The sequence below is a fragment of the Pseudorasbora parva genome, chromosome 23, assembly GCF_024679245.1.
Source record: "Pseudorasbora parva isolate DD20220531a chromosome 23, ASM2467924v1, whole genome shotgun sequence".
Classification (NCBI taxonomy): domain Eukaryota; kingdom Metazoa; phylum Chordata; class Actinopteri; order Cypriniformes; family Gobionidae; genus Pseudorasbora; species Pseudorasbora parva.
The window spans coordinates 31745753-31771858 of record NC_090194.1 but is presented as its reverse complement, the minus strand read 5'-3'; the positions used below and the strand labels follow the sequence as shown (position 1 = coordinate 31771858).

The following is a 26106-nucleotide window of genomic DNA, read 5'->3' as shown; positions in this document are numbered from 1 at the left end:
AATACAGGAAACTACATTTGGCCATCTAACCAATCTAAGACCATTGCGTTTTTCAGAGGGATGGGCTTCATAGAAGCAGGAAGCAAACGAGCCGTTCAAAGGACAGTGGAGACAGCGGTGTGGAATAAAGGTCAAATATAAGAAAAATACAGCGTTTAAAAAAGAAAAGAAGTAGACATGTTATACTGCACCCTATAAACACAACCTAGCCTAGAAATAAACCACGGAACTACCCATTTAAATACTAATTAAAACTGAAAATATAAAAACAAAAATCTTTAAAATACTTTAATAATATTTAAATAATACTTATTTAATTGAATTAAACGTAGCAACAATTTATTCAGAGAGCACGACTTACGATTCAAGCATGCGATTTTGGGCTTGTCCCAGAAGCCATCTTCTTGGCATCTGATAGTTGGAACGTGTCTTTGGATGAAGCCGTCCTTGCAGTGATACCTGACCAGAGAGTTGATCTCATAGCGCGGCTTCATGCTGCCATAGATATGGGCGTCTTTTATGACAGGCGGCTGACCGCAGGACACTGGGACGGAGGAAAAAAGAAGGTCAAAGACAAAGAACTCACTGAAAGCAACACTGCAGACCAGACGAGGATAAGGAGGAGGTCTCACCTGTGCCCTTCTTACAGGTGAAGGTCAGGTGATAATTGCACGGCACATCATTCCACTGGCCGTCCTCATGCCAGATCATCACCACGCAGTCCTCGCCCGTGGAGAAGAAGTTATCCGGCTGCCCCTCTCTCCAGTTCTCAAATTGCTAGTGCACAAGAACACGAGTAGAGTGTGTTATTCTATTTGTGCACTACTGCATGTGCCCACATGAGGGTGCAAAGATCACTTAGAATCAAAATAGACTGAATTTTATACACATCTGGAAGGATTACATGGGACTTTCCTTGATAAAATGGGTACGTTATTCAAACAAAATGTACTGCTGCACTCAATTTGCATGGTTTGAACAAACACATAAGCCCCATTTCATACGTATAAAGGCAGAAAATGCATCAAATAAATTAAAAAAAGATGTATGCTGTAGATTGTAAGTAAAATCATCATTGTTCATAATAATATGTATAATTGTTGGATATGAATATAAATACATGTATACACAAACACATTTTCATTTTTTTTTCAAGGATTTTTACTGTATAAACTGTATATTTTATCCACTGTATATTTTATCCACAATCCCTAAAACTTTCTGCATTTTTACATTTTCAAACAACATCACTTAGTATGATTTATAAGCTATTGTCCTCATGGGAACCAAAAAATGTCCCCACACAGATAAGGATTATCCCATCTTTATCAGGGCATTTTGTCCCAATAACATAGGGTTTACCTGAACCACACAAAAAGGTTGTTCTGTATAGCCTTTAATGTTGTAATGACTTTCATTCACAATAGCATACTACTAAATATAAAATAAAAAGCAGTATTTTTAATGTAAGAGTGCAGCAATTATTGCCATAAACATAAACAAAAAGTTTTACTTTGATATTCTTCCAGTTATTTATCCATGGCTATAACACAATCAGAAGTTATGAAGTATACCACCAAAGCACACTACTGCATGTAGAATACTGTATCCTACAATGCAATGTGCACTTTAATTTCCAACATGACACATTAACTGCATAAATTCAACATTTTTAAAACCTATAGCATTTTTAAATCAATAAAGGGTTACTTCAGCAATTAGCATATGGCTTTGTATCAGTAGAAACCCTGGAGTATATTTAAATGATCGTGTCGAATATATATATATATATATATATATATATATATATATATATATATATATATATATATATATATATATATATATATATATATATATATATATATATATATATATATATATTAGGGCTGTCCTCGACTAAGGATTTAGACAATCGAATCAGAATTGTCGAATCTCTCTATGGTCGACTGATTGTCGAATCTGTGTGTGTGAATGGGTTGGGAGGGTCACGACACTGTCAGCAGAAGGGTAAAACTATTTTTATTTTCCTTTACACACTGCACACAGCAACAACTTTTAATAAAGCGACCAAAACTGCCAGCCAACTGACGAACTGACAATGGCTTTCTTATTTAGGTTTAAATAGCCTAAAAGGTAATGTGGTGGATAAACATAATAAACCGTTTTCTCATAACATGTTAAAGCCGCGATCGAAATACAGAACCTCACACAAATATATAAAAGAACATTTTGATAAATAAACCTAAAAAAATACCTGCCTAGAGAGGAAAAGAACACTTTGAGTGAGTTTACAAGCACGTTCTTCAGCCGATTGTGCCTAAAGGGGGTGAAGACATACGCGAAGCTCAGCCCCGCATGCTTCAGGATCTCACTCACACCGCCACTTGACGTGCACATTATATACACGCGAGCTCAATTTTGTATTGACTGACAGATGAGCTGCACGAAAGGTGCAGCAGGATTTTAAACAACTTCCTGAGTGGCCGCGGACAGGCGCTGAATGCTGCCGCCGGTGTGTGTCCACTCATTGAACGTGTTCTAATTTTAAAGGCGCGGTGCGAAGCTCAGCGCCCTTAAAGGGGTCGCAAACCAATGCTCAGCTCAGCTCAGCGCCGTGACAGGTCTTTAAAATATTGAGCACCCCCATATTGCCAAAATGGTATGATCCTCGTTTCATAACACTAGCGAAGATTCGACCGTGAGATCGGTGGTCGAATCAGGCTCCGCATATCGATGCATCGAATCTTCGACTATTCGGGGTCACCCCTAATATATATATATATATATATATATATATATATATATATATATATATATATATATATATATATATATTCCATGGTGTATAACCCATTACAATTTGCGTAAGTTTTGATCATGCTCTCTGCAACGTACTTGGTGTGTGTGTGTGTGTGTGTGTGTGTGTGTGTGTGTGTGTGTGTGTGTGTGTTGCACGGTTCACGCTTATATCCACCAATCGGGAGAGCAAAGTAATAAAAAATAGCATTCCAATCAAACGCGGACGGATGAGATAAATCATTGTGTTTGTTTGAGAAAGTCGTTTTGCGAGCCCTGTGAGAGAATCATTCCTGTTACCGTTTTCCCACCAACTTTCAAAACAGTCCCTCACGCGTGTTCGCGGGGGAGCCGAAGCTCATTAAATATGCAAATCTTCTCCGATCCTAGCTGTGGGCGTTTACTTCCAAGTCTTCAGTGCGGCACGCCCATAAAATCCGAGCTTGCAGGAGTGAGCCTCAAAACCAGGGTGGAAAATAGCCTATTATTTATTCATTATGATGTTTTTAAATGTAAAAACCACGCAGGCGTCATATGTTGACCTTAGACAGCAGTAAAAAAAAATAAAAAGCCAGTTCATGACACTTTTAATCATTGTCCCCCCCAAAAAAACGAAAACAAAACAAGAATGACTCATCTCTCTACAATCCTGGTCACCTGGAACACAGACGTGCATCTAATAAACAGACATTGTTTGGATCAAAATAATGAATCCCATCTTACCATAGGGTGTCCATCAGTCCAGCGGAAATCATTGTCAAACATTTTATCATTCAGCCCGATCCACTGATAGTCATGGCCCAAACCTACAAGACAATTACACAGAATTTAATCTATATCTCTGCCAAGTCAATACAAACTATCATATGACTATAGAAGAATTAAGATGCGGTGCACAGTGCAGTTTTATACATGTCTATTCCATTCTGCAGCTTTTGGTGGGAAAAATGGACAGTTCCCGCTTCAAACTGCTGAGTCAGGCTGGTCGGGAAACTCAAACAAACAGAGCAATGTTTTGATAGCACCACATGCTTATACTTTTTGGGATAATCAATCCACTTATAGCTCTCTCTACATATTAAACTGGGAAATTAGAAAATATGTATATATTTAAATTTAACTGAATGTGTAATTTTAGAGAATCCATATAGAAAATATCTATAAATCTTTTTGTGTGAGGACCTTTGAAAACTTGTTTGACATCTTTAACAGAATACCTGGCTGAAGTGAAAATAGCAGGAAATCAGTTAACCCAAACCACACATCAAATGACAAACACATCGTTTCTGTGCCCAGAGCAGCCAAGATGAAGATTGTTTAGTTTAGAGTCAACAGCGTGGTCAGGCACTTTTAATATGACATATGCTTTGTTTAATCATTGCTAGAATTCATTTGTTCTGAGTATCTGTTTTGTGCTTTTTTTTTTTGGTCACATATAAAACTTACAGAAGTAGATTTTTTTTTTATTTGATGAAAATGTGTCTGTCAAAACTTGCCACCACAATGTTAGGCTGCTGTGGGTGTTTGCCAAAACCATCACTATACAGTTGCTAAAATGTTGAGTCGTGAGTGGAGAAAGACATATAGTTAATCATAATATCGTGATTTACATAATAATCATATATATATATATATATATTAATCACTAGGGTTGGGCATCGTTTTGATTTGAACGATTCTGATTCCGATTCCGATTCTTACTTTCGATTCCGGTTCTTTTCGATTCTCGATTCCGATTCTTTGAGGGGTGGAGTCAAAACATGTCACCGATATTCAATGCTATTTTCAATACAACGGGGGAAAAACGCTGCATATACTGTCAATTTGATATTTTTTATATAATTTTTTTTTGTCTGTCTTTTGAAAGTCTAGGCAATCAAACATTTCTTCTGAAGAGATCACTTTATATGATAAAGCTTTTAAGCTTTTTCTCATATATAAACATTGATCAATTACTATTAAAATTATCTCACAAATATTTGTTAACTCAATGTATTTTTTACAACGGGGTAATTGTGTTGCAATAGTTTACACACAGCACAAGTAAGCTTGATTTTGAATGGTAAATTGAATAAACAAAGATACATATTACAAAAAATAGCAATAAATACAATAGAATAAAAGATATAAATGAAATAGACTGCTTTATTTTTTCAGGTAGGTCTAACATTCAGGTAAGAAACTGAATAAAAAAACGCAAAGTGGCTAAATAAATTTAAAATAACATTGGATAATGTTTTTGCAAAAAATTAAATAGTTTCATATAAAACCATTAAAGTTAGAAAAGTTGATCGGTCAAGAGCAGTGTGATCGTTTGTCTTTTTGTAGTTTGACTTTGAATAACAAATGACTGCTGTCCCTTTAAGAACTGCTTGTTTCAGACTGTGTTTACATACTGTTCAAAGTGTGCAATGAGAATTAGTTTGAGTGTATTTGACCAATAATAAGCTGGAAAAAGAAGCGAATATTTGCACTTGTATGTCAGAGGGGGCTTTATTACGGTAGGCTATGTGTGTGTGTGCGCTTCAGATGTGAGCTTGAAATCTGCGGGGATTCGTAGAATTATGTGCAATCCCGCGCGAAATTCAGACCGATCACACACACTAACACTAACACGCAGTCGTAAGGAAAAGTCCAGCAGAACGCGCGTCCGCCGTGCTCAGAGGTTAACCGGCTGAATGAGAATATGCGGCTGCGCGTCAACTCGCTGTCGGTCAGAGAGGAGAGGAGAGGAGAGGAGAGCAGCTGGGATGGATTGTGTAGGCTGAGCAGGCTATCGTATCTTTTCAGATATTTCAGTATCGATATTTTTGACGCACTGTGCTGACCCAGGCTTTTAAAAGTGAAATAAATCCACACTTCAGAGCCGCTTACCGGGCTTCAATGAACAAGCGGGCGCGCAAGCACCGGAAATCAGGTGGCCATGGAAACCAAACCTTGCGCGCTTGGAACCGAAGATCGGAACCGAAAATAAATTTTCTAAACGATTCCAATGGAATCGTTATTTTTTAAACGGTTCCAAGTTGGAACCGGTTCTCGATGCCCAACCCTATTAATCACCTGCTATATTTCTAAAAGTACATGATTTTTCATATCAGCAAAAAAATATGCCTTGGCTTCTTTGGAGACTCCCCTGCTTCACAGCAGTTAAGGATATGCTAAAGCCTGCCCACAAATTGACGTGACAAGGTCAATCACCAGCAGTGATTTCAAACCACAGTTTTGAGCCTGTCTTTGCTTTTTTGTCTAAAAGCATATCAAAAACACCACATAGATAGACATATATGTGCATATACACTCACCTAAAGGATTATTAGGAACACCTGTTCAATTTCTCATTAATACAATTATCTAATCAACCAATCATATGGCCGTTGCTTCAATGCATTTAGGGGTGTGGTCCTGGTCAAGACAATCTCCTGAACTCCAAACTGAATGTCAGAATGGGAAAGAAAGGTGATTTTAGCAATTTCGAGCGTGGCATGGTTATTGGTGCCAGACGGGCCAGTCTGAGTATTTCACAATCTGCTCAGTTACTGGGATTTTCACGCACAACAATTTCTAGGCTTTACAAAGAATGGTGTGAAAAGGGAAAAACATCCCGGATGCAGCAGTCCTGGAGTCCAGGATGCTAGAGGTCAGAGGAGAATGGGCCGACTGATTCAAGCTGATAGAAGAGCAACTTTGACTGAAATAACCACTCGTTACAACCGAGGTATGCAGCAAAGCATTTGTGAAGCCACAACACACACAACCTTGAGACGGATGGGCTACAACAGCAGAAGACCCCACCGGGTACCACTCATCTCCAGTACAAATAGGAAATAGAGGCTTCAATTTGCACAAGTTCACCAAAATTGGACAGTTGAAGACTGGAAAATGTTGCCTGGTTTAATGAGTATCATATACACATAATACAACATCAGCAATAACAGACATTCACACTCGGACAGGATTAAATTTCTCAGTAGGTAATTTTCCCTGGAATTTTTACTGAGGTTGTGTGAGAAAAACACTGACTTGGCAGATTCAGACAAAATTCTGTGAAACATGAATTTCTCTAATGTCCACCTTGAAATCTAGTCCTGTCCGAACATGGCTATAAAATACATTAAAAGCTTTTTCTTGTGAAGTCATGTGACTGTGGTGTAGTCTGTTTATAGCCTATGTTTAGCTTTAGCTTTTGACTTCTGCCGATTGTATTTAGGGTTCAAAAATGTTGAGAAGATAATCATGATGAATTTTGAGCTTATTTTCTGCAATAATCCAAAACTTCTATTGGGAAAAATCCTATTGGGTTTTTGTTGAGGGAATCAGGGTGATGCTAACTTCCGGGTTGGCCTACAAAAATACATCATCATCATTGTAAATCTCAATGTACAATACTAAAAGTTAGGAAGTAAAAGAGTAAAGGCTTTGTTCAAGCCTTAACTATCAAGGCAATACTGATGTCTGCTTTGGCAAATACCATTTGTAAATTTAATAGGACAAAGTTCATGAAAAATGACTTACGATTTACAAAGAGCTGCTCCTCATGGGACAGGACGCTGGTGAGGTGACCGCCCTGTAGACGACACTCTCTTTCAGCTGCTTCCCATGTCCGTCGGTGAGTGAAGTACTTATAGCAGTGGCTCTGAAACTTGTGCCAGCCGAAATCACAAACCTCTGTATCTGAAAGTTTGAATGACAGACATTGAATCATGAGAAATGGGAAAAGAAACCAAAATTTTTATAAAACATTCAATAAATATTGGATAGCTTCCATAATATTATCTAAATCAATGCACCCCTATTCAAATTGCAGATGCTTTTGTGATTCATTACGCAGCTACAGCAAGCATCATAGTGCCCATGGTTTATCAAAGAAAGACATCGCATGATAGCCGTTTTCTTTAGCGTTAGCCATGAACAAGCCTGTCTTTCAGATCATGTATGGTTATGGTGCAGAATACAGACAGAACTGCATCTGTTTTGAGTTCTGCCATCAACTGGGTTAACCTAGTGCAAAGCACTTTTTATTCTATGCCATACAATGAAGATCATCAACATTTGACTTGGACTGAAACCCCCTAATGACCGCAGCGCTCAGTGTGAAAGCTAAATGCAAACAATGACATCTAATGAGGCTGGAAAGAAAACATTAGTAAATGAGGCCAAGTAAATCATCTCAGACGCACGGCCCATAGTGCTGTTTTCTTTAACTGATTACACACCATTACAAGCCCACTTCGTCTTTTGCCATGAATGTCCACTAGATTAGCAAAACTGCTGCCTTAGCATAGTGCATGTACTGTATATAAGTAAATGTATTATAATTGGTACAATAATATACAAATCTCCAATTTACTTGAACATGTATATCATCCCTCCAGTTTCAGTTGTTTTAACCCTTATGCGCTATTCATTTGGAATGTCCAGAGACCCCTGATAATAAAATATGACTTTGTTACTATAATGTAATTTTTAACATTACATTCTCATTCATTCTCGTGTTACGCAGTATGTTTGAGCTTCAGCAAGAACCAATGAGGTTCATTCTCGTGTTACGCAGCACGTTTGAGCTTCAATAAGAACCAATGAGGTTCATTCTTGTGTTACGCAGCACGTTTGAGCTTCCTCAAGAACCAATGAGGTTCATTCTCGTGTTACGCAGCACGTTTGAGCTTCTATAAGAACCAATGAGGTTCATTCTCGTGTTACGCAGCACATTTGAGCTTCAATAAGAACCAATGAGGTTCGTTCTCGTGTTACGCAGCACATTTGAGCTTCAGCAAGAACCAATGAGGTTCGTTCTCGTGTTAAGCAGCACGTTTGAGCTTCAGCAAGAACCAATGAGGTTCATTCTCCTGTTACGCAGCACGTTTGAGCTTCAGCAAGAACCAATGAGGTTCGTTCTCGTGTTAAGCAGCACGTTTGAGCTTCTGCAAGAACCAATGAGGTTCATTCTCCTGTTACGCAGCACGTTTGAGCTTCAGCAAGAACCAATGAGGTTCATTCTCGTGTTACGCAGTACGTTTGAGCTTCAGCAAGAACCAATGAGGTTCATTCTCGTGTTACGCAGCACATTTGAGCTTCAGCAAGAACCAATGAGGTTCTTTCTCGTGTTACACAGCACGTTTGAGAACCAATGAGGTTCATTCTCGTGTTACGCAGCACGTTTGAGCTTCAGCAAGAACCAATGAGGTTCATTCTCGTGTTATGCAGCACGTTTGAGCTTCCTCAAGAACCAATGAGGTTCTTTCTCGTGTTACGCAGCACGTTTGAGAACCAATGAGGTTCATTCTCGTGTTACGCAGCACGTTTGAGCTTCAGCAAGAACCAATGAGGTTAATTCTCGTGTTACGCAGCACGTTTGAGAACCAATGAGGTTCATTCTCGTGTTACGCAGCACGTTTGAGCTTCAGCAAGAACCAATGAGGTTCATTCTCGTGTTATGCAGCACGTTTGAGCTTCCTCAAGAACCAATGAGGTTCTTTCTCGTGTTACGCAGCACGTTTCAGCTAAGAGATTTGTTCTGCTGTATCAAGCAGGTTCGGTTGAGCTTCTGTTTATGTTCGCTGATCAATCTTTATATTTCAATATAAGACTAAATTAAATCTCTTCTGAGTCTCTTCAGAAAATTTGGACTAAACCGTTCAATTCATATGGATTAGTTTTAAGACCTCTTTATGAACTTTTTGAATCATCAAAGTAGTAGTTGTGTTCAACTTTGGCTCTTTGTCAGAAAAGAATGGAGTGTCACAGCAAGGACTCTTTTTTTCCCTCCAAAATCATGTCTCAGGCTAGTTTAAATTTTGGCTAAAATATTGCATTTATCGCAAAATCACAAAGTTCAATGCAGCAGCTACGAATGAATTGTTTTCAACTGTCAACAAAGGTCCAAATTCAGCTTCACTGATAAACCAGAACTGTATTAGAAATTATTGTGAAAGTGTCTTTTTTTTTTTCTTAAAGACTTTTTATGATCTGCCCTGATCTTTGGCTAAAAAGCCTGAGAAAACAGATGTCCTCAGAGGTGATGTGTATGCATGGAGAAGATTAGCTCTGCTGACTAATGGCAGCAATATTTTGTATGAAGCTGGAACCAATCCATTGGGGGACCAACGCCCAATGTGACCGCCAAGCCTGTGCAAGTGAGCGTAAATGTCAAGTCCTGAGAAGGCTAATAGCTCTCTTCAAAGTTAAGCCATGCTCTCATTTATAAGTCAACTGATTATTTTCATAGTGTAAAGCTAAAGGGAAAGCCCTACACAAGACTTAGGCAGGTGTTTGGGGGTTTCTATACTGTAGCTTCAAAGTGGTCTCCATGAGCCTCTTGGACAAACAGCGATTTATTAATTGATTCCAGCTGCTTTTGCAGTACAGACCCATATGCAAATAGCAATCGCATTCCCAGAATCCTAAGGGGTCTCACCTTTAAGTGAGGGAACAGCAAAAAGGGCAAAGAAACCCTTGTCCCAACCCTACTTCATGTCATCAGAGAAGAATGGCTTGACTTTATCATCCTCAAACATTAAACACTGTCCACAGCCATGTGAAAAAGAGATTCAATATTTTTTTTTTCTATGAGTTGTTTGTCATAGTAAAAACCACAACAGACAGTCCAAAAGGATGTTCTCATATTTGATGTGCTTTACTGAACATTTTGATGAGTAATGGGAACTTACTGTGAAGCAAGGCTCTCACTGCATGCCAACAAGACACTCTCTGTATGTACATGTGATTTGTACCACTACTTAATACATTTTATCTTTATTTCAAGCATATCAAAACCCCTAATCAGAACAATGTCAAGCCAATGGCCAGGCTAAATGATCAGCATAACAGTGGACTTGGCACCTACAGATATACTTCCCGTTTCAAGTCTTTTGTGATGGTTTAAAGACAACATGAAGACCTGGTTTCACATATGGTGAGGCTCTATTATACTAACAATAGTTAGATCAATAACACAACAATCATTTGAAATACTTTAAAGCATCTTGTTGTAGTTAATTTATACATACAATATGTAAGGGATAATGGACACCAAGCCGGGTGTTATCGCAGATTATTACACGGCTCTATGAAATACTTGATTCTGATTGATCAACCGTGCATTATTCCCAGATAACAACCGCAAAAACTGAATAACACACCGCTCATCCGGGTACTACGAGTTATCTTGACCGGTACTACTTCTATGCTTAACGCTGGCGCCATCTTGATTACAATGGAAGACTTCAAGGCAGGTTTTCTTTATAACGTTTTAAATATGGGTATTTTTCTTACACAAACGCATCGTTTCGAATCAGAAGGACTCTATTAACCCCACGGAGCCGTGTTGAGCACGTTATTTGACGGACAGCTGCATTTTTTATGGACTTCAAAAACAGCTATAACTACTGCCTATACACCTATGAAGATATACACCTATGATGACTTGAGAGTGAGTAAATCATAGGCTTGGTTTAATTTTTGGGTGAACTAACCCTTTCAGCATTCATTTTCAACATTTAGCATATGGTAAAAACTAATAAGTTATAAACTAATTAAGATAAAGGCTTAAATCAGTATGGAACTGTTTTTCTTCGTGGAAGCTTTGCGTAATAAGCCTCCGCTTCCTGTTGGGGTCCTGATCACTCTGTCAAGGTTTATTACGCGATAACGGCTGGGTGTACATTATCCCATAAACCTATTACATAAACCTCAACAGAGTGATCAGGATATTTGAGGACGGAGTGAATTTACTTGACGTGTTTCAAGTAAATTAGACACAAAATATTGTCTTGTGTTTAAATATTTGATTAGCTCTTATGCAAAGTTTCCGTGAAGAAAAACAGTTCCAAACTGCTTTAAACCTTTATCTATTGCTGAAAATATATATTTTTAACCATATATGTTGAAATGAATGCTGAAAGGGATAGTTCACCCATAAATTAAAATTAGCCCATGATTTACTCACTTTCAAGTTATCCTAGGTGTACATAAAATTCTTCTTGCAGACTAATAAAATCGGAGTTATATTTAAAAAGTCCTGGCTAATCCAAGCTTTGGCAGTAGTTGTAGCTCTGTTTTTTGAAATCCATAAAAAAAGCATCTGTCCATCAAATAACGTGCTCCACACGGCTACGGGGTGTTAATAAAGACTTCTGAAGCGAATTGCTGCGTTTGTGTAAGAAAAATGTCCATATTTAAAGCTTAAAGCTACGGCCGGTCACCTTCCGTGGAAAAAGCGTTGAAAGTGCCTTCTTGCAATTCAAGATACGCACAGCCTTTTAACAACAGAGGCACTTTCAACACTTTTCCCATAAATTCAATATGGACAGCGATCGGACGAAATGCCTTTATTAACTCCCCGTAGCCGTGTGGAGCACGTTATTTGACGGACAGATGCATTTTTTGTGGACTTCAAAAACCGAGCTACATCTACTGCCAATTAAAAGTGTTAACGTTTGTAATAGATATTCCCTCATACAGTTCATGTCACGTGAATGTGACCTGTTTTCCATAAATGGATATATGCAAAATAAAGTGAGTTCCGGTTCAACAGAGAATACTGAGTGATGTGTGTGCATTTTTCCTCCGTATAGTTTAATAAAGTTACCGGTTATTATCCACGTAAATGGCTGCATCAACAAAAAGGCTTGGATTAGCCAGGACTTTTTAAATATAACTCAGATTTTATTCGTCCGAAAGAAAAATACACCTAAGATGACTCGAGGGTGAGTAAATCAGGAGTAAAACCCCTTGAAATCTTCTTCCATTGTAAACCGTGGTGATTAAGTGTTTCAGTCACACGATGGCACCAGACAGTCGATGACAGCGGAGTAACACGTTAAGCTCATTCAACTTTTGAAATGGACTATGGACTAAAATGGACTGCATTTATATAGCGCTTTTATCCAAAGCGCTTTACATTTTTGCCTCACATTCACCCATTCATACACCGACGGCGATTTCAGCCATGTAAGGCGCCATCCAGCTCGTCGGGAGCAGCTGGGGTTAGGTGTCTGGCTCATGGACACTTCGACACTTGGTCAGGTGGAACCGGGGATTGAACCACCAACCTTCTGGTTTGTAGACAACCTACATGAGCCACTAAGCCACTGCCGCCCCAGAAGGCTGTATTTTGAGAATAACATACCGCTGGAATGCATGATTGACCAATCAGAATCAAGTATTTCACAGAGCCGTGTAATAAAATGTTATTAACAATTCACCGATAGGCGCCGATGATCGTGCACAATCACCAGATTACAGTATGTAATTTCTTAGACCCAACAAACACGATTCAACAATCAATGCGAACAGAAGCCGAAAGGGTAGTGTAGATGCTAATAATATCATAGCCTGACATGTCAATCTCAAACCAATTTAATCCCTGTAGATACAAAAAATCCTCTCCTATACTATTTTCTTCTGAATATTTTGTACTACCAAGTCATGCTTTTGTGGTGGACAAGCATGACAAGGGCGAGGCGACCAAAGGAAAATTACGTAGCCACTCTAATGTGTCTGGGATAGCGCCAAGTAAGGCAGTTGGCTCTGGAAAGGTTCAGCAAATTGCTCATTTGTGAGAAGTGTGGTGGTCATAAAGGGCAAGGTAGTACTGTCGCTGACTGTCTGACCTTTTCTCTGAACCCTATTGTTGGCACAAATCTGCTTTCATCCCTCTGGACACCATACCGCAGACCCTTTGGAGGATCAAGCCTGCCAGATGTGTTGAACTGTGTGGTTTGGTTTGCCCATTACTAACAGTTTGGACTGACCACCATATACAATTTGCTTCAGTGGAATTATTAAACAGACACTATTCACTATTTAGAAAATAGCCCCATAAATTATAACATGTTCCATTCACCAGATTTTACAAATATAAAACGAGTTATAGAAGTATTCCACTTATTGGAAACCTAGCAGTCAATAAAGAGGGTTTTCACTGACACAAGCTGTTAGTAAATCTGGCCCTTAATATATTATCCTAATTAAAACAATTGTATAGCATTATGTTTGCATACCTTGCTCACAGAGGGCTCCTGAATAGCTGGGCAGACAGACACAGCTGAAAGAGTTAAACCCGTCAATGCATGTAGCTCCATTGCGACAAGGGTTCGACTGGCATTCATCAATGTCTGCAAGAATTAGGATATGAAATATATTACTTTTCTTACAGAAACTCTAAAAAAGTCCATTAAAAGTGAATGAAACCAAAAGGCTTCAAACCATTTTCACAATGTTCCCCGCTGAATCCAGGCGAGCAGACACAAATGTTTCTTTTTCCATTAGAATAGCATTTTCCACCATTTTCACACACACTGATGGAGCAAAGTGTGAGACCTGAAATAATAAAGTAACGTCTATTAGTGGATTGACAAATCCACAGGACAAATGAACAATGAAGCAATTCAAGTAATAAAAGCATTTGTAAAACTCAAAATAGGGATTTTAGAAATGACCTAATTACCACTATACAATATAAGAAACTTTATGAGTTACAAAAATATATATTATGTGAAACTGGACCTTGCAAATCCACCACATGGCTCTCAACAGTGTAGCTGGATTCTGGCCAGATCTCTGGTTTTCTTGTGGTGAACTCTTCCCTGGATGGTGGTTGTACTTCAACAATTGAGGGGCCTGCCACATCTTCATAATCAAGGGCACTCACTTCAAATGCCACAGTACTTATGGCTTCGGTGGTGGTGAGAATGTCTTCTGTAGCAGATGAAGTGCTTCTATCCTTGACCTGAACTGGCTCTTGAGCATTTAAGTCTGTACCAACACGGGTGGAAGGACGACTGGAAACTGGAGTAGGTGAAGCGATAGGCTTCTCTGTTGAGAATCCAGAAGTAGAATTTGATATTTCTTGTGTTGTCTCCTCTGAAGTCTCTGATGTCTGCACTGAGGTGGTTGTGTCTTCTGAAGATGATTTCTGGATTAGAACAGTTCCTTGAGAAGAAGCCATTGGTGCTCTAAGACCATCAGTGGGCAGAGTAGTGGTTTCTGAACTTTGGTTTGTGAATTTTGTTTGAGTTTGGACACTAGTAAAAGTCAATGATGTTGTGTCTTCTGCAGAACCTTCAAACACTTTAGCCAATTCATCAGGAGTACCAACCCTCATTTCTTCAGTTTGTTGAATGAGAAGGGAAGGAACAATAGTTGTAGTGAAAGGTTGATTTGAGAATGCATCAGTTGGCTGAGCACCAGAGCTGATGTCCTCAGAGATGGTGAAGATAGCGTTAACACCTTTTTCAATCTCAGGGACCAGCAAAGGACGCTCCGTTGTACTTCTGTTTTGGTCCTTCTCAGAATGTTTAATAAAAGAAGTGCTTTCCTCTGAGATTGCCTCTGTTTGAAAAGTTGAGACCACCTGAATCGTAGGCTCAGTACTGGGCAAAACCAAACTAGCAGGTTGCCTTGGCTTGTTGGGATGAATACTTGTTAAGGAACTTAAAGAGCTGTGAGATGTAACAGTGAAAGATGGAGATGACGTTGTTGGATGTTTTTGTTCTTCTGTTGAATATATATCTTGTCCCGAGCTTTCTTCTTCTTCAGCGGAGGTGGAGCCCTCAAAATCGTCTGATTCTGGCTTAATTTCTCCTTTTATATTGCTGGATTCTGTTGTAACAAATGGTCCTTTGGTGGAGCAATCCACCCCAAATGCCCGCGTAGTTTCTGCTATTTCAGTCTCATCAGTAGACACCACATCCGGGTCGTTAGATGGCGTTGTTGGCAGTGTGTCATCTGCAGAACCTTCAAATGTTGTCAGTTCTTCTTCATCATCTGTTGGGCGCATCCCCGAACCTTCTTCAAACTTTGACATGCTAAATGATATGGCTTGTGAGGTCACCTCCTGGCTTGGAGATTTAGTTGCAAACGTGGGGAACTCTGTCGTGGTTAAACTTCCCGAGTTCTTTGTAGTGAAATGAGGCTCAATTGGGGTTCTCGTCGTTGAGCCAGATTCATTTGTCTCAGGGGAAGAGGTGGTGCCTTCCTCCTCCTCCGTCAGTATCTCTAGCTCATCATCAGGAATGATTTTTTCCGTTGGTGGGATAGCAGTGTCAAACTGGTCTCCCCTAGCCTCCTGAGTTTGGTCGGGTTTCAGAGTCAACTCATGCTTTCCATTAATGAAACTCAGTTCTGGGGTGATGGTAACGGAAGCTGAGGGATATACATTAAGGTCTCCACTGCCCAAAGGTTGCTCACTTTCATCAGTAAGGAGGTTAGAGTGCCCAAGGAATTTCAGAACATCATCAACTGCAAAACAAATACAACAACAACAACAAAATAACACAAAGTTAGTTAATTCTGTACTCGATACTTTTGTTTAAGTGAAGTGATGTGAAGGCCAAGGATGGCAACCCATACTCTGAATTTGTTCTCTACTCAACTCGCTCAGAACGGGATTTGAACCGTGGACACAAGCGTGGGAGGTGGGCGCTCTAACAAGGAGGGAGGTTTACACGCACAGCTCTTACTGGCTTATGACAGTTACAGAATCTGACCATTATGCCACAACCACCCCTAGATCATCTCATGATGATCTACAGTAAAGTCTGCTTCCATATTCAGTTTCCACTTTATTTTACCAAGTTACTTTACAGACATCTTCGAAACTGTACTGCATGTATAGTCCATTTACAGGTCTCACTTGAGGCAAATAAAATGCTCAGGTCAATTAGGATTTTGGCGGTAAAGATATGACTTATTGTTCCTACATAAGTAATGGCTCCATTTAAATACTGTAGAGTGAACTACCTATAAATTAAATTCAGGGATATGTCCCTGTGAGACCCTAAAGTCACTATATTGCAAAATCACAAGGCCCTTTTCTTGTTCAAAATTAAACAAAGTGATTTCAGCTACTGGTACATTACGCTTATGCTGTGTGAAATATAGCCAGATATTTTATTACATCCTGAAAGACCTCAATAGCATACATAACAAAATATACCTTTCCTTTGATGGACATTCTAAAAACCATTCATGGTAACCTGATCTGTAGGCTGGGCAAGGTAAGGGAAAGTAATTAGCTAGCAGTGATTACTTTGCTGACTGATGTTTTAAGGGGATTTGCCATTTGACCCAAGAGGCATTTGTCTGTGGCTTTGAGAGCTACTTTTTCTCATACGTGACACCTCTCTCTTTCTCTCTGATGTTTTACTAGAGTAGATGTCCCTTTACCAGTCTCAAATGGTATAAATGGCTCGACTGATTAATGTCGACCCACAGGACCTACAAGACAGGAACACTGGCTGCAGTCCATTTACAGATGTTTAATCAACCTCATCACTCTTTCCAGCAACACTGGAAGTCAGTTAAGGTCATGGGAAGGCAACTGTTTCACTTTTAACCATTTATGCATGTAGGCAGCACCAATATTTTATACTTGTGGATGAGGTAAAGATTTAGCACAAGCCAACTATTTAAGCAACTGCATAAAATCAATGGGTCAAGTCCAGATCTGTTGTTTGCGAGACAGCAGTAGGCGTTGCGACAGAGCCAAACGTGTCCACTCTTTAGCCAAGATCTACATTCATTTTGTATCTCAGTGTTTCCTAAACCCAGTCAGCCATTTACAACATGCTGTTTTGGACTAGCAACAATCACAGAAAAAATGTTGCTGCACCAAAATATGAAAGGACAAGCAAATTTGGTTTATGTGAACTGGAAGTCAATGTATTCAATTACTATTTCTTCTCTGGTAAAATTAGCTTCAATATGATTTTCTTTTTTTTCTTTTTTTTTTGCATTGACAAAATTTTATGAAGAGCCATCTTAAAAGTTCCATCTGACCTACCTGACTGATTGTGGTGCTCAACGTTAACTATAAGCATATTGATGTCAGGTGAAACGTTGACGTCCTTGGGTTCAGTCTGCAGGCTGTGGACATCACCTTCACTTAAATGTGGGCTTAACACGGTGGTCTCTGCAACTCCCGAACCTTCTTTAGTTGTGTTTGCTGTGGTTTCGTTCTCTTTGTACACAATTTTTGGCTTGTCTGGGTCTCCTTGGACGGTCATAACAAACACAGGCGAAGTAGGAATCACACTCTCGGGAGTATCCGTGTCGCCACTGCTGCTACCCTCAGCACCACTGTTTTCCTCATGCTGAGTATCCATCACAGGAAGTCCGTTCGCTGGGGTGGCCTGGGGGGGTAGCTTAATAGAGAAAAAGGAATCTGAATAATGGGTCATTTCAGTTGGCGTTGGGGCTGAGAAAAGCTGAGAAGGAATGTAAGTTCCATCTGCACCAGGGGGTTCCATTTGCACCAAGGAGCTGTCCTTGTCTTCATAGTCATTAAATGTGGTTGGGGTTGCCATATCTAAAGTTGTCTTGGCTTCAGTTGGTACGACAACTGTGGTTTTAGCAGCAGGTACAACAACTGTGGTTTTAGCAGCAGGTACAACAACTGTGGTTTTAGCAGAAGGATATGCTTTAGGAGTGGGTCTTTCTCGTGGATCCATGCTTGCAGAAAACATAGATGGCGATTCTTCTGTGGTGCTGTGGGCTGGTGTAGAAGACGTGTCATTAAGGGAAGAGACTGCAATGTTGTCCGAGAGAATTGGAGATGTTGTGGATCCAGCTGTGGGTACAGTTGTGGGATCCCATCCTGAGAACAGAGAGAAGAGGAAAGATGTCATTTTGATCAATCATTTTGAAAATACCTCTAAAAGTGAAGTCTGCAGTGGCACCAAAACTTGTTCTTGTTTCAAAACCAATTTTCCAAACACTTGCCCATCTTTCATTGTTTAGCTAGCCATGCTCACACTATTTATTGACCACAGCTGACTGCCCACACTAACAGATAAATGTTGAAAGTGCTACAACAGGATTTTTTTTATAGTATATTTGTCTGTACATATTAAATCAGTCTATTAACACTGACTAAGCATGTACAATAAAAAAAAATCCATAAACACCAACAACAGCAGAATCGTCTAAGCATCAAATAGTTTTGTCTGGTAAAGAGTTATTTTGGGGAAATGACTTGCTATGGCAGGTTAGAACTTGACAGTTTATATTTATTTTGAAATTCTAGCTTTTCTTTCAGCATATCTTTGGCTATGCTGCATATTTCCTAACCACTTATTTTGACTCTGACCAGAAGGTAAATAGTCTTGAATTACTGTACTTGAAATGTTTTATAATTTAAGTGCCAAAGTGGTCTCGCTTCTCACAAATGATAAATCAAACCATGACACTGATGCTGTCTACGTGCATGCTAACTCTGACACACTTCCACGGACCAATATACAAATTATAAACGTGGCCAAGTTCACTACACTATAACGTTCACTCCTGTCTGTTCATACACATATAACTGCTGTGCTCATGACATGTTGGCGGGCCTCCAAAGGTTTGACTCAGATCGTAAAAAGGTTCATGCTTAGCAAGAGGTTTCAACAGCGAGGCAAACCCATTCATGACAACCTGTGTGGCAGTCGTCCATCTGGCTGTATGCAGGGCAATAGAGTGATCTGAAAGTACAAGCGAAAATGGCTCTGTTTTCCTGAATTTAAAAATATATACAGATTTCAGAATGTATTAATAGTGTGTCTCCTTTTGTTTAATTACAGCAGCATTTGAGCATGGACGAAACCCAACAATCAATGTTATCCAGCATGATTTGAGAATGTGTCATAAAGTCCTTATGGATCTGAATCAGGATAGTTGCTATAGTTATGACTAATAATAATGAGGATGTGAGAGAGACATACGCTATGGTTACATTTTTTAAAAAGAAATTAATACTTTAGTATTAATGCTAAATTAACACTAATTTAGCAAGGACGCATTAAATGGATCAAAAGTGACAGTAAAGACAATTACAATGTTACAACAACAAAAAATTCTCTATTCATCAAAGAATCCTGAAAAAATGTATCACAGTTTCAAAATTGATCATAATAATAGTTTCTTAAGAATCTAATCAGCATATTAGACTGATCATGTGACAAAGAAGACTGGAGTAATGATGCTGAAAATTCAGTTTTGCAGTGCAGAAATAAATTATATTTCTATATATGTTAAAATAGAAAGCAGTTATTTGAAATTGTAATAATATTTCACAATATTATGGATTAGACTTGTCTGGCTATCACCAGACCAAGCTCAATTTAAGACTGAACATTGGTCTGGGGAGTGATCAACGAGCATTATTCAAATGACTCGCTAAACAATTGGATAGTCCTTCAACCAATCAGACCACAAGAGGCGTGATCAACAGGTTCATCGCTTCTCTATCTGTCATCGTGTTAACCCCGCCAATAGCGCGGAAAAGAAGCAGTAGAAATAAATGTACAGGTTTCCAGACTGAGCTGTAGGGCGAAATCAAATCGCCGGCAAATCAGGTTTTACCCAGCCTACGGTTTTACTGTACTACTGAACTTCTTGCAAAAACATTTAAAAAATCCTACCATTTTAATGTTAAACTCTACAAAATGATATGTTTAGACTTGAATTAGGACTTTATTCAAGTACAACTTATTGAACAAACAATATTTTGCAAATATACTTGACGCTCAACTGACTTTTTATCCATTGCATGTTCTCAGAGGCATTTCACTGACAATATGTTCTGATTAATGAGACCAAACACTTGTTTTCAATAATAACAACCAATAGTTTTTCTTTCAGCATTTACTGAGTTTGATAATTTATGTTGTTTTGAGTCTGATTTTACACCAGCGGCATAATGCTAGAGTTATGCAGGGTTATGTATGGACAAAGGCCCACGCCCATCTCTCCTACTTCAGTCTCTTCCTCTGTCAGTCCGTCTCCATCTTTCTGTAAGCCTACACACGTCACAACCAGGCCAGGCAGAGCATACAATACCTGAATACTATGAGCATTCACAAATATTCATGTTTGGGCGAAGCCACCTACTTCATGACAAGGCTATGACAGTACAACATCTCACTGCTTCTTTGTCTCCATCTCAGTGTGTGGACACACAGCCAGCTGTTAGACGTTAGGGATGTGTCCTCTTTTCTCTGCAGCGCCTCTGATGTAAAACATCAGGCATCTTTTTCCTTTATAAAACAGCAGTGATCTTGAAACAGCACAGGATGAAGCCACATCCCCCACTAGCGCTTGTTTATATATTATAGTGGGGCATTCTTGCCCTCCACGGCTTACCCAGAGTTCTTTTGTTTGTTTTGCGGTACTCTGCGGTAGAAGCCCATTTAAGAGAAGTGCTTCAAGACTGGTTACATGAAACAAACCACAGCTAACAGGAAAGCCACAAAATCCCTGAGGGTAGGGGGTGAAAAGGAGATACCCGATGTAAAATTGGATTAAATGCATTTTAAGCTCTGTTTTGTGTGTGGCCTGTTTCCATTTTCCCTCTCAAGTGACGACCGAGGTTGCGAGTTTAAACAACCCCCAGCAGGACAGTTACAGGGTTCAAAGGTCATAGTCATCCTGGGCAGCGGAACTGACCTGAAAACAGGTCAGTTAGTTTGCCGTTTTAAGGCACATATTTGAGCTAGACTTAGGACAGACGTTTCGCAGATGAAATGTGAAGACACCCTGGGGAGAACAAATTATTCTGCTTCCACCCAGCTAGCAGAGAGAGAGGAAAGGTCCGCTCCGAGTCACAGCTGTTATGATATCACAGTAAAACAGACGCCTCCCTATCTACAAAACAATAGTTGTGTGAATCTCACCAAACTTGTCAAAGATGTTTAATTATATATTTAATAAATCAGCCTATTAAAATGATTTCTGAAGGATGTGATTAAAATTCAGATTTGCATCACAAATATAAATTATATTTTAAAGTATATTAAAATAGAAAACCCTTATTTTTAAATTGCAATAATATTTCACAGTACTACTGCTTTTTTTTCTTTTTTCTTTTGATTAAAAAAAAAATACAGGCTTGGTATGCATAACAGACTTCTTTCAAAAACATAAAATAATAGTAATAGTAATATACAGTAATATACTGTAAATATAATAAAAGTATTTATACATTAAGGTAAAAATTGCCTGGCCAAAAAAAAGTCTTGTGTGCTTAATGCTTTTGATCTTGATTCAGTATCAGCTTATATCTAGTATATATACTATACATAATAAGAAAAAATATGTTTGTTTTAGCACTAGTTTAAACATTTCTTGGGTCAAATTATATGTGCCATTCCTTAATATTCACTTGTGAGTGATTATATAAGTATCATTATTCATTAAAAAGATTAGGATACAAGTTATTCAAGTTTTGAAATTTCACATTTAAAGAAATCTAGTGTTTGATCATCATATCTAAATATTTATTAGAATGCAAAGACTGCAATACTTTTTTGAGCTACTAGATTAGATACATGTATATTTATTAAAGAGCCATAAGGCACCTAATGGCATTACAAATAAACTTTTTTTTTTTTTTTCACAAAATGACTGTATTTGTCCTCTTTGAATTGGAATTCTCTATTTTAACATTAATTACTAAACATATTGTAATATAAATATTAGAAGAAATATATACAAATATTAAAAGGAAAATATTTTAAGTGGTCATTTATTGACAATAATTGTTGCACAAATAGTATTTAGTACCAAAATATCTCCTCAAAATATTCAATAAATATAATTTAATGAGTATGAGTGTGACCAATTAGTAAGGAAAACCTGAGGGCTAAATACAAGAATAACATTAATGTTAACAATGTTGCATCTCTATCACTCTCCATAATAAAACGATCCTGTAAATATGGCTGACTTAATAATCAATAAACACTAACACTATGCTGTACTGTTTACTAAAACTTGCTGCAAACATCTATATGGTGAAACTGTTGTGTATCCGCTTAAGCCATTTAAATGCATTGGCACAGCGCTAGAAGTATTGAGCGCTCATGGGCCACGTGACCAGCGCGCACCGCAGGGAGACGAGAGCATGAGCAACTCCGCTTTTCAACGCCTCTGGCTTTAACATTATGCCACATTAGCGCCAAAACGCTATTTATTGTTTGAATTTCATTAAAACACATTTAAAAAAATTAAAGCTTATAGATTTGTTTAATATCAAAAGCAGGTTTGGCAATTTGGCGTGAGATTGAGTTGGGCGGAGTGAGAGCGTGAGACAGAGCCTGAAAGCGTGAGTCTCACGCCAGATGCGTGAGAGTTGGCAACCCTAAAGACTACAGCAAACGGCCGGTAGGGAACTACAGCCTTTTCCTCCGGGGTAGCTGACATCACTAACCCCAATATTTACATAATAATAATAATAATAATGCATTTTATTTAACAGCGCCTTTCACAACACCCAAGGTCACTTTACAGGGAAAAACAGCAATAACAATATAAATACATAAATCAACACACTTAAAACACACATGCATCATAGAGACAGAAAAATAAGTAGTAAATCATAAAAAAGCCTGTGTAAAAAGGTAGGTCTTAAGACGAGATTTAAAAGTATGCAGACTGTCAATATTACGGATATCGAGAGGGAGAGAGTTCCACAAGCGAGGGGCCGCATGGCTAAAAGTTCTAGCTCCCATGGTCTTTAAGCGTATACGTGGTAAGACAAGAGAGAGTGATAGTGAGGATCGTAAAGTGCGTGAAGGAGTGTAAATATGAAGAAGATCAGTAAGATAGGGAGGAGCTAGACTGTGAAGTGCCTTGAATGTGAGAAGCAGGATTTTGAAGTCAATTCTATATTTCACTGGAAGCCAGTGAAGTTGCTGGAGAGTTGGTGAAATGTGCATGGTAGAAGGAGTTCTAGTAAGAACACGAGCCGCAGAGTTCTGAACCAACTGAAGTTTATGGAGAAGTTTGGAAGGAAGACCAGTAAGAAGAGCGTTGCAGTAATCAATACGTGAGGTAACTAGTGCATTAATGAGAATTGCAGTGTTGTTCATTGAAAGGGATAGACGAAGGCGATTAATATTACGCAGATGAAAATAAGCGGTACGTGTAATATTATTAATATGGGCTTCAAATGAAAGTGTGCTATCCAGAATTACACCCAAACTCTTAACCTGTGAAGAGGGATAAATGAGATGTTGATCAATATCCACAGGTATATAGTCAGAGTTTGTCAATGTGGATTTTGTCCCTACAAGTAGGACCTCGGTTTTGCTACTATTAAGCTTAAGGAAGTTAGCTGAGAGCCAGTCTTTAATTTCAGCCAAACAACGGGACAAGAGAGGTGGTGGAAAAAAGTCAGAGGTTTTGGAAGATAAGTATAGCTGGGTGTCATCGGCATAGCAGTGAAAGTGAATGCCATATTTCCTGAAAATATGACCAAGTGGAAGTAGATAGATAATGAATAAAAGTGGACCCAAAACAGAGCCCTGAGGAACACCAGTAGTGACTGTCGATGATCTTGATCGGAAGTGCTTTAATTGGACAAACTGAGTACGGCCAGAGAGATATGATATAAACCAGGACAGGGGTGTGCCAGTGATCCCAATAGAAACTAACCTGTCAAGGAGTATTTTGTGCGAGATGGTGTCGAAGGCCGCACTCAGGTCGAGAAGGACAAGAATGGTTAATAAACCAGAGTCAGCTGCCAACAACAAGTCATTAGTGATTTTGACAAGAGCTGTCTCTGTACTGTGGTGCGGACGAAAGCCAGATTGAAACTGCTCAAACAGGTTATTTTTGGACAGATGATCATTTACCTGTGTTGCAACACATTTTTCCAGAATTTTAGAGATGAATGGCAAATTAGAAATCGGACGGTAATTATCTAGGCCCTGGTTTCTTAAGGATTGGAGTAATAATAGCAGATTTGAAATAGGAGGGTACATAGCCAGAAGCAAGTGAACAATGGATAATTTTAGAAATTAATGTAGATAAAGATGGTAAACAGGCTTTGACTAAGTGAGTTGGCAGAGGATCAAGCCAACAGGTAGTAGGCTTGGATTCCCGGATAAGACGCAGTATCTCCGCATCGGTTGGTAATAAAAAAGAAGAGAGACCAGAGTGTGGGGACACTTGAAAAACTGAGCAGCACTAGTTATAACCTATGTTACTAGCAAGTATTTGTTGGTGAATATTTTTAATCTTAGACTCAAAAAAAGTCATAAAATTGTCACATAGTGTGGTAGAATACATGTCTAATGGCAGAGAATCCGGTGGTCGTAAGATATTTTTTACCACAGAAAAAAGAGATCTTGAATTTGTTTCTCTGGCTCCAATTAAAATAGAGTAATAATCAGATTTAGCTTTAGACAGTGCATCCTTATAAAGTTGGACATGTTCAGAAAGCATTTGTTTATGTACAGTGAGACCAGATTTGGCATACAGACGCTCTAACCTACGACCTTTAGTTTTAAGTTGACGAAGTTCTGGGGTAAACCATGGAGCAGAATGAATGAAAGAGACAGAGATAACCCCTCCTCCGAGAATATTAAATAAGGGGGACGAGGTCATTTTTGATTCCTGTGGAGAAGAGTTGTTGTGGTAAAGTAGGCTGGAGTGTTGTTGCCACAACGCCGAAGAAATGCTGTTATTTTCATCCGAATTGTAGGTCCACTTTGCTCAGCCTTAGGGACGGGGGAGTTAGGGATCAATTAAAATTTCAATCTCGCTCTCTGTGATGCACATTTTACGGAGGAAATCTTCTTGAGTTCAATGCAGGATTCGCACAACAGCTTGTCCTGAAAGATGGAGCAGTTCCAACTTAAAAAAGATTGCTGTTTATGGGCAACAACCTGTAAGTATGATTTATTTTTCGTCTATGTGTTTTCCGGTAATAGTTTGTATTGTTAATTGTATGTTGTAGCAAGGTAAACAAATGACAACGCTGTGTGGCTCTGCAGACCAGTTTGTTAAACGCTCATTCATACTTAACGTTATCCGACAAACACCTAACGTTACAAACTTTTTTAAATCTCAACAGTGAATTTGGAATTAGTTTAAATTATTCTTCGATTAGAGCTTTTATGTATTGTTTATCTATGCTTGTTTATCTACAGGCATGCTAAACATGGTTCTGTGTTTGATTTGGCTACTATAGTAAAGCCAATGTTTAGTGTTCGTTTTGGGTTAATAGTTCTTGCGACAGATATTTGGCTATAATCGCTCTAAAAATACAAAAAGTGCCATTCAGTAGCGATCACTAGTATAGATCCACAGTCTTTACAGCCGGTAAAGGTAAGGGGTTTTAGAAACAAGTGCACTAGGCGGTTAGCGAATCAGAACACAGCTGGGCCAGCTAACCAATCTGAGCCCATTGCGTATTTTTGAGGGACCGGCTTCATAGAACCCGGAAACCATCAGACCGTTTTTACAAGGAGGGACAAAACAAAGCATAAACACGAAGTGCACCCCACAAGCACAATCAAGCCTTCGAAAGAATGTGTTTTCTTT

General features: G+C 38.8%; 1 protein-coding gene across 2 annotated transcripts in view; it reads right to left on the bottom strand.

Moving 5' to 3' along the window:
• vcanb (versican b) overlaps window positions 1-26106 on the bottom strand; it is a 40171-nt gene that overhangs the window by 2261 nt on the left and 11804 nt on the right. For both annotated transcript variants that reach the window (XM_067433520.1, XM_067433519.1), the window contains exons 7-14: window positions 17582-18394; window positions 14305-16038; window positions 14005-14118; window positions 13800-13913; window positions 7312-7470; window positions 3523-3605; window positions 633-777; window positions 362-544 (exon numbers count right to left, since the gene is read on the bottom strand). In XM_067433520.1, coding sequence (XP_067289621.1) covers window positions 362-544; window positions 633-777; window positions 3523-3605; window positions 7312-7470; window positions 13800-13913; window positions 14005-14118; window positions 14305-16038; window positions 17582-18394 — 3345 coding nt within the window. The remainder of the gene's footprint in view (window positions 1-361; window positions 545-632; window positions 778-3522; window positions 3606-7311; window positions 7471-13799; window positions 13914-14004; window positions 14119-14304; window positions 16039-17581; window positions 18395-26106) is intronic.